This window comes from Nuphar pumila, chromosome 10, assembly GCF_984573655.1.
Source record: "Nuphar pumila chromosome 10, dmNupPumi1.hap1.1, whole genome shotgun sequence".
Classification (NCBI taxonomy): Eukaryota; Viridiplantae; Streptophyta; class Magnoliopsida; order Nymphaeales; family Nymphaeaceae; genus Nuphar; species Nuphar pumila.
Genome location: NC_143258.1, coordinates 107,380,990 through 107,391,249, shown reverse-complemented (window position 1 = coordinate 107,391,249; position 10,260 = coordinate 107,380,990). Strand labels below are relative to the sequence as shown.

The 10,260-nt window shown below is 40.1% G+C and overlaps 1 protein-coding gene across 1 annotated transcript; it reads right to left on the bottom strand.

Moving 5' to 3' along the window:
• Window positions 1-887: 887 nt before the first annotated feature.
• LOC149827823 (protein SEEDLING PLASTID DEVELOPMENT 1-like) lies at window positions 888-9,790 on the bottom strand. The gene is made up of 9 exons (XM_090019665.1): window positions 9,279-9,790; window positions 7,024-7,238; window positions 6,368-6,518; window positions 6,036-6,227; window positions 5,668-5,830; window positions 5,339-5,571; window positions 4,458-4,634; window positions 4,209-4,373; window positions 888-1,356 (listed from the first exon to the last, which is right to left on the bottom strand). The coding sequence occupies exons 1-9, from the start codon at window positions 9,726-9,728 to the stop codon at window positions 1,051-1,053; spliced, it is 2,052 nt and encodes a 683-aa protein (XP_089875791.1). The 5' UTR covers window positions 9,729-9,790; the 3' UTR covers window positions 888-1,050.
• Between the last annotated feature and the right edge of the window lie 470 nt (window positions 9,791-10,260).

The window sequence follows — 10,260 nt, the reverse complement described above, 5'->3', positions numbered from 1 at the left end:
TACAGCATGTTTGGGATCTGAACTCTTGTGCATTTTGAATCAAAGAACAATCGACCAATGCTTAGAGGTATCTCTCTGCCAAATCCTCCATCTCCAAACCTTCCTCTGCAGCAATAAAACCTTCTGCCAGCCATAAGCCAAGTAGCATATCTTTTTCCATCTCAAAATCCTTTGGAAATATACAACAATATGTAAGTTATTATTTCAAGGGAAAGGGAAGATTCATATAGCTCAATGCTATATCAGGAAAAACATCATCATCCATGATGCCTCTCCGACCCCAAGAAGGGCTGTCCACAACTTCTTGCCAGGAAGATATTGTCCTCTCATTGTGGCGCAACATGCTTGCCACAATATTTAGTGCACTCAATTTAGTAAGAATAGACTCTTGAATCAAGTTTTTTCAATGATTCGAGACAAATCGATAGATTCATAGCCATTGATTTTTGAATTACCAAAAAAAACTATATACAGGTCGGGTTCCGGTGAACCAAAAGCTGGTTCCCATTAAATAAAACATGTAGATATATCACATCTATGGTGTTAGATGTGACAAAAAAAATAAAAAGTGTTGTATTGCTAAGTCGATTTTATTTACAATCGGTTGTTGAAAATATTAATTTCATATATATATATATATATATATATATATATATATATATATATATATATATATATATATATATATATATATATATATATATATATATATATATATATATAAAGGGAAGGGATATCATCGAACCCCCTCCCCTTCAAACAAACGTCGGATGCTCAGAGAGCGTCTCATTTTTGTGCAAAATTGTGTAAAAACACGATTTAGTGCGTTTTGCGTACAAAAAAAAGGGCACCGCTGATCACACGGGGAGAGAGAGAGAGAGAGAGAGTTAAATGAATTTCATTTGCTAATTGAATTAAATTACAATTACATTTTTTTTATAAGAAATTACAATTATATTACAGCAAGAATGACATGATTTACATGATGCTAATGGACAATATCTTACAGAGAACGGTTGAAGGGCAATCAACCTTCCTGCAGCCGCTAAGTTACTCGGGTAGTAGAGGTAGCCGTGTAACACTCGTTCCTCCACCATTACTGGTTAGTGAGTCCAACCCCAACATGGAGTCTCCGGTAGAACTTGGGAGCTTAACAGATGCAGAAGACTTCTTGCTTTTAATCCTCTGTGGAAGAATCTGCAGTCTTGAGTTCAGTTCTGTGCCTGACCTCTCTGCAGCTAGCTGATAGCTCTCCACAAGCTCTAACTGACGAGCAATTATGTCAGAGCACCTTGGGAGAAGTTCTACCGGCTCTCCGCCAGGAATAACAATGTATTCAATCGCAAGCCGAACCTCCTAATAAGGACAACGAATACTTAAATCAGCACAAATAACATGAAATAAAAATTGTATATATGAAGGCTTTGTTGAACTAGAAAAAGAAAAACTGGAATATTTATTTCCATAACATTTCTAACTGGAATATACAAGCACCAATTTCAGTAGTTGCAAACTGTGAAGCCTGAGACAATTCAAAGAAAAATTATGGACATTGAAACTGTCATAAACTTTCAGGAAACATGTGGGTAACTTTTATTTTTTCACTTCAGAGAAAATTAACATCATTTGGTTGATTAAAAGAATTACTTTTAACCAACAAATATGAACAAAAATTAACGAGTGATATTTAGAGAGCTTATAAGTACTCAACTCCCTAAACAACATTCCCTGCCTCTGAGCCATATTATCACAGTTGCGACATAGTTATACTGCATTGCCTAAAATTACTATTTAGCTCTGTATGCCTAACCACATTTCACAATTAACTAAGGAAAGTCAGGAATTTAATCAGGACCAAGCACATTAAGATTGCCTACCATACAGTTTTGCAATATTTCTGCACCTGGATGACATCGCTACCATGTAGGCCTCCAGAAAAATTTAACACCCTAGAAAGTCTTCATGACAGCCAAATGTCTTTTTTTCATCAAAGAAATCATATAGGAAAAGTTCATCAGGAAAGCCAGATGTGTTTCACTTTTAACACACTCAAAGCTATGACAGTCGCTCAAGAACTTACAAAGACCAGATGGAGTGAATTTAGGATTTCATGTGCACATAATTAGACAATAACGAAGACAAATTGCAATGCTGCTCAGAAAATTTAATTTCATGATGAAGGTTTAAATAGCATCTATAGACATTAGAAAAAAAAAACACATCTGGATCTGTTACACTAAATATTGGTCCACTGCATTTGATCACATGATCATATGGAACGTTAACAAAGTGGCCACGTTGCCAAGAATAAGATCCTAGAAATTCTTTAATCGAACCTGGAAAGATACATGATGTGAAAAATGAATCGTGCACAATGGATATGTCACTTGGTCCTTAGTTACTAGTCTACCATTGCTATTAGAGCATTTAATGAGAAATTTTCTATAAATTCCACAAACAACAGTCTAGTTTAGACTCACCAGAGTTTCCACTTGTTGAGTAGACACAACGAGTGGATACTGACTATCTCCCACCAGGATTCTTGGTTGTAAACAGTCCCTCCCTTCACAAGGATGCTTCAGGCATTCAGGGTCCTGTCTTTGTAGACAGTGCTCATGAAGATTGTTACCACCTATGCCACTATGATGTTTGGTTTTGTATCCTTAGGTACTTTAGGATATTTTATTGAATTACATGGACAATGGCAGATATATTGTGAACATATAGCTTGATAAGAAGTTGTATAGCATCTTGAAGGTCTTTTCATGAGTTTATGCATTCACTGAAACAAGATTTAGTAGAGGATTGTCCACAGTGAGAGAAGCAAGCAAGCGTGGATCTAGAATCCGGTCAAAGTAATAGCCTTTAAGCATACTTGATAGATTGTAAAAGTATTATTCGAAACAGTAAGATGTGTTGGGAAATTCACTCAATGGGTATGTCTGCTGATCTTGAACCAAGTAGGCTGGGAGAAACACATTAGACGCACTATCTTTCAAGTGATAGTTGCCCCACTTAGGATCAAGTTCTTGGAGCAATGAGTATTAGTGCAACTTCACTCCCAGGATACAATCGAGCTTTCGCCTACTCGCGAAGGTCGGCTCACGCTTAGCACTGGGTGAGACTGAGCAACTTAACACACATCACCTTGAATAGCCTCTTGACTCAATTAAGACTGGGCACACCCTAGGCTCTATTGGGCAGACTCTTGATTACGTCAGCCTAAACTCAGTAGAGAGAAAAAGGGAAGATGAGCACTAAGGAGTGAGAGAGAGAGCTCGTATGAGTTAGAGAAATCAAGAGAGCAAGGAGATCGTGGGGGGAGCTAGTGGGTTAGAGAGGAGAGAAGGCGAGAGATTGAGAGAGCGATGGAGAGAATGGAAAAGGTTGGGGTATATACATGGCCCAGCCCCAACAACTAGCAATAAAGGGCCTAGGTTGGCCAAACGCCTAATCAATGAAGGTGTACTGGCTAGACTTAGTCAATGGACAAAAAGGGTAAAACCCCAATCCAAAACGACCCTACTGAGGTCAAGAAAGTCCAAAATTTGAGACATGGTCAACAGTCAATGGGCTTGAAATAAAGAGGGTGGCGTTGGACCATAAAAGGTTGCATGTGGACCAGGTCAAGGGCAGCTTCAATGTTAGGGTTGACTTGGTCTAGGTTAAAAATGAATGATCAAAGCCCATAAAATGGTCGGTCAAAGTATTGGGGATAAAACCATCACAAGAGCCAAAATAATTGGTCAAAGTCCAAGAATGACCATGACCATGACCAAACCAAATCGAACTGAGCCGAGCTGAGCCACGCCAGGCCGGACCATGCCCCCAATGGGCCTTTCCCATAAAAGCAACTTTACACTATATAAACCCCTATGAGGTTCCCTCTTCTCTTCAATCTAGGACTAAACTTTTGAAAGAAATGAAAAACCCCATCAACTTAGGTAAATATAAGAAAATTAGTAGGCAAAGCTATGTTCTAACCCAATAATTTTGAGGCAAAAAACACAACGTGTACTAACAGTATTTTCTATGGAACTTATTTCAACTGCTAAAATATGCCAAAAAATATCTCCCATGGAACCTATTTCATGTTAGTTTAAGATCATAAGAATGACCAAGACAGTGTATGCATGGGCTAATACAAGCAGCCAATCAATGGACATGAAAATGAAGATAACAAGAGCAATCAAGAGTCATATATGCACCTCTAAGGCATCAATCTCCTCCAATGAGGGTCTTCTTGCTGGTGCATCATCTTCAACTTCAATACTTCCATAGACAGGATCAACTGGACTATGTTGTACAGCTCCAAAATTGTCCATCCCAAGGATCATGCGAATTGCCTTGACCATTTGAGCCATGGTATTTTTCTGCAGTTCAATGAAGAGAAATGGATGCATGTTGAAAAAATCAGCATCCCATGAATATCAATGACACACAAAAGTGAGACATACCTTAATTACAAATATTGGCAGCTGATGAAATTTAGCAACACCATGGATCCATGGATTCTGCTTCATTTCATAATTTAGAGCAAGAATTGCATCTGCTGATCCAATATCATCAGTTATCTCTATGTCATTCTCCAGTCCCATTACTTCTGTCACTTGTAACAGATCAGCTTCCAAAATCTGCATTGTGAAGAAATTGACATATTAAGATAGACCTAACATGCAGTTCAATTGTCTCCCCATGATGATGGAGAAACCTCATAGAGAATCAAGTGCATTTTATTTTTCTCAATTGTACTGTATGAAATGTATGGCACCATACATGGCTTCAAAATACATTTAGGGCATGTTTGGCTGTATCTCAGGCATGTTTACTTTGGTCACAGGTGCAGATGAACAACCGCAGCTCAGAAAGTAGAAGCTGTGATTGTTGGCCACAAGGTCACTCTTGTGACCAACTTTCAATAGATTCAAGATGGAAACAATCATTAGCTGGCAATCACAATCACAACTTGTACTATTCTCATGTTTCACTCGCCTTGAGAAAGTATTGCGATTTCAAATCACATATTCCACCTGATTTGAAATCACATGAGATTCACTTCAAATGTGATTTCAAATCACATTCCATTTCTCATTCTCATTTTCGTGTTTGGTTAGTTGTGCAAATGAGATTCATTCTCTCATTTGCATGAGATTCTGAATCTCATGAGAGGTTACCAAATATGCCCTTAATTTTTCTCAATTATTTTTTAAAGGAAATAAAGAAACAACATTTATAATATGTGAAGTTCACAAATAATAAGCTTCAGGAAGAAGAAAAAAAGAAAATGTTTATCAAGGGCCATTTAATATTGTGCTTTATGTTGTCTCAGATTTCATACCTTGTAAGTATACAAGCGAACAGGTGTAGACTGACAGCTTGCAGAGCTAGTTGTACTTCTCCCAACACGTCTAGCAGAAGAGTCTGCATCAATTTCTGCATTTGCCTCTTCATCATCCCGAGTCTGAGTAGTGCTGGAACTTTCGATTATATATTTCTCAGGAACCAATTTAGAACTCGCATGCTCATCAGGTTTGTCATTCATGTGACGCAGTTCAAATAGTGTAGACCTCCCTGGCAAATAGAATTTCATTAATAATAACCAATACTTTCATCATCATGACCTTCATCAAGCAACAGCACTCTGCAAAACAACCACAGATCAAATACCTGCAAGGATAGCATCAACAGTTTCTTCTAAGTTGTGGTGAACTCGACACTCTGTCCTGGATATCATCTCAACCACACAGGTAAATGTTGATGGACCTCTTCTCTCAAGAATTGTCTTCTGAACTTTTCTTCTTTTTGCTTCATCATCACCAAGGGTCACACTCTGCATCCAAGTCAAATGCGGCAAGAGATAAATTATGGTTCACAATAATATTTAAAATGCATCACCTGAATAATTTTTATAGACATTTCATCGTGATTCACCACAAAAGATGCCTAACCAAGGCATGACTCGTACAGGTGACAGATTAAGTTCTCCATAGAAACCAAATCTAAACAGTCATGGTTACAGAAAGGAGTAAGCATACCTCTATGCCGCCAACAAGACTCTGTAAAGAAGGATTTTTTATTATACTTTCAATCGTTATTCCATGTGCTGTTCCAACCAGCTGGACACCTCTCTGAGCAATTGTACTTGCTGCCAATGCTTCAAGCTCAGTACCAATTTCATCAATAACAATAGTTTCTGGCATATGATTTTCAACTGCTTCAATCATAACCTACACAAAAATAGAAGAAGAATGATTGTAAGGCATCACATTTGGAACAAATCAACGAATGAAAAAATTAATTAGTTCATTTTCACAACCAAAAGCTTGGTCTTTAAATTAATACAGAAAAGTGATAAGATTAGGCTCACATTGTGCTGCATATTGACATTTGGAACTTGCATTCTCCTTGCACGACCTATTCCTGAATGAGGGACATCTCCATCACCTCCAATCTCATTTGACGTATCTATAATGACTACCCTCTTCATGTGGTCATCTGCCAGCATTCTAGCAATTTCCCTGCACAACAGTTTACCAAAGTTTAAGCACAATATCTTGTCCACAGGGGCGATGAAGTCTGATATGACATGGGAGACATGCTTAAGTCACGCAGCTGCAGAATCTAAAACGTATGTGCAAACATGCCTGTGTTCTACAAACGTGTACATCCTAGAAATGTTCAACAAGATTATGCATGCAAGAAGCTGCAGTCAATCACACAACTAGAAGCAAAAAGTATTTGTAAGAGGATTAGCTTATCATTTCATTCACATTAAAAGAGGACAAAAGGTCTCATGAACAGCTATACCACTGATCCGTACGATGCACAATCTATATACATGTTAACTAGAAGAAATTTGAGAACGAAAACCAACAGGAAAAGGCAAATAATGGACAAAAGAAAAGAATCGAGGTATGCACTTAATGAGACATCATCTGTAACCTGTAACCAGCATTTATGGCATTCATAAGCAATCTTTGCAAAAAGACACTATCTATGGAGATAGTTTACGAAAATTAGAACCTGATCAAGGTTGTCTTGCCGACTCCAGGGGGTCCAATAACCAAGATGGAACCCCCACTTTCAACCAAGTCTCGTATCATCTCTGCACTTCCAGATATTGCACGGCCAACTCGGCAAGTGAGACCAATTATTTGCATCTTTCGGTTTCTAATAGCACTGATGCGATGCAGAGAGTTATTAATGCCAGATCGGTTGTCATCTGAAAAATCACCAACCTACATATGCACCCCAACATGAGAATGGCTGCAAAGATTTCCAAACTGGAAAAAAGCTAATGCATGCTTTGTACTCAACTTGTTTTTGCAAAAAAAAGAATCTAGAATACGATTTGAAACATTAATATAATGTAAAGTCGGCCACCTTACATCCATACAAGAAATTTGAGTCAAAGGTGCAACCGACTCCAACATCATTACAGTCATCCTTCTTCCACGTCTGGCGCCCCTCAAATTCTAATATCCTTCCAAAAGAGTGGCTAATGCCCCAAGTGGTAACATGGAAGGCAACCCAACAAGATAAAATTCTTAAAATCAAGGGGAACGCTTCATTTTATGGAATGTTCCAAATCATGGTGGGGTTGCATCGCTGTCCGCGCGCTTCCGCTGGACGCCAAGAGTGCGGGCCCCACGGGCTTCCGCGCCACGCAAACTCAGGACTCGCAGACGCTCGCTTGGTGCATCCGGCAGACGCGAAATAAGTGCCCGCCTGTTCCGCCCCCACCCCCATAAGACGGTAGGACCCGCAAAAAAAAACAATTATGAAGCATGGAAAGGGCAGGACACCGCATCCTGTCCTGTCCACGGACAATACAGGACAAGATGTGCTTTCCTGTCCTCTGCTGTCTGCGATTCAAACGCCCCCTCAAAGGACTCCCAGAAAGAAATTATATGAGATCAGGTGCAATGTGATTGCACACTTTAAGTGTGCCGCTGCGTTTCATCACCACCCATCATCTCCTGTTGGAATTTGGACCAGGTCCAATTACATGTGCATCACAAATCAGCTGATGGACCCCACAGCTCACAGGCTGTGTTAGAAAAATGAGTGGTGGTCAGCTGCAGCGGTACACATACCTTGTGCAATCCAGCCTCCTGCCGTTGGGCCCCACAACTTGAGACGTTGTATCCCAAAGATAAGATGGCAGGTGATCAGGTGCAGCAGTACAATAAAAGTGTACAATCACATTGCACTTGATCATCCCTAGAAAGAATTGACTCAACTGAGGTAGAAAAATGAGTTTCAATGCCCTGTGGGACAACTAGGGATGTACACGGTTCGGGTGCAACCCTATACCCAACCCGATTAAATGTAAATATTGGGTTTTAAGCTAGTCAGATCTGAGTTTGGTTTTATCTTTTTTCATCTGAATCCGACCAACCCGATTAGGCCAAACCTGATTAAGTCAGACTTGTTAATGCTTAGATCCGACCCCAATCCGAAACAGTTTATATCCCTAGGAACAACTGTATCATCCCAATGGGAACCGAATCCTAGTTTTCATTGTGGGCCCACTTTTTTCCGTTTTTTTCCCCTCTTTTTTCACGTGAGAGACCTTTATTCATTGCCGAGTTTCTATGTGACCAGTCAATCATCTAATTCAAAAAAATCCAAATACTGCTAAAATTGGGGAGGTCATTCGAATCAGCCTTATTTTAATGTCCCCAAGTTCTTTACCAACCATCGCTATTCAACTAAATATTACAAACGCTTAACGAACTTATTAAAGATGCATCACCCAACCGTGCAACCAAGCACTCTAGCACAACAAAAATAAATAAATAAATAACACTGAACAGATCACGGCCATACCACGACCACCATCTTAAAACCCATGTAACAAATATCGCCGATATTCTGAAATTGCGATATTTTCAGATAAGTATACAATCCCAAAAATATCGCGATAACTTTCAATATACCGCATATTGTTCTAGAATAGAGCGATATAATTAGCCTATAAACCCACATTTAAATTTGTTATAATTTAACATATTTTCCTTCTTATATATACTTTTTTTTTTCGAATCATTACTATATGCCGATACTTCCAGATATTTTCCGGGAACATAAAATGTTTTCATTTATCGCGAGATTTTCCTTGACGAGAAAATCAGATACCGAGATTTGTGGCGTTGCTTTAATCAACAAAATCACGTTTGAAAAACTAAAATCCGAACAAAAATTAAAAAAGACAAAGAACTTCACTAGAATTTTCAGTAAAATAAAAATAAAAATACTCCTAAAATTTATTATACCTTGGAGATCGCGTGCCTCAGATCCTCGAGCTTGACGGGCTGCTGCGAGATGACCCAATCCCCCGACGGAAACCTCGCTAGCGGCTTCCTCCCGAGATCCATCACTACCTCGATCAGATCTCCGATCTCCGGATGCCCCAGAACCTCACTGCTCATCCGATCGGGCACCAATTCGAGGAACAATTCCAGCTCCGACCCCGCCGGATCCCATCGCAGTCCCGGCGACGCGATCGGCGCCGGGGCGGAGCTCCCATTCCCGAACCGATCGACCGGCCTTCGGACCAGCGACGACGGGAAGACCCTCGACGGCGACGGTCGGAGGGATCGCCGGAGACGAGACGGTCTAAAGGAAGATGATGATGATGATGAAGGGTTGAGATGAGCTAGGGTTCTGGAGGAGGGAGCTCTGTGGATGTTCAGGAGGATACATCGTGAATTTAGGGTTTTCATCGGGGGCAGAGTGGGGAAGAAATTCTCCGGAGGGCTCTGTTTGGGGCTGGGGGAGTTGCAGAGGGTTGATAAAAGGTTGATGGCGGTGGGAACTCAGGGAGAAGATTCCACGGAATCTTTCAGTGGGACCCATGTGACTTTGGTTTCAGTTACCAAAATGGGCATGTTTTTTCGGTCAAGGACGGTAACCCATTTTCTTCGAACCTTGACCCGGACTCTACCATAGCCAGATGGGTTCGGTTGTGAATAGAGAAGTGTGGGAGTTGACTTTGGCTCGCTCGAATGGCATTATATTGATGACTTTGGCTCGCTCAAGTTCATGGTGTAGTATATAAACGGTTTGGTACGTGTTTCCAGTTCGGCCTTAGGCTTTCGTAGCTGAGATTGAAACGCTTAGTCAAGTTAGAATCCAAATCCAAGACTCAGATGATTCGCCATATGTTACATTGTTATTTTAACCGTTCAACTGAGCTCGAGTCGATTGACATTCAAGCATCTATGCCAAGTCTAGGCAGCCAGGTGAAGATGGCTT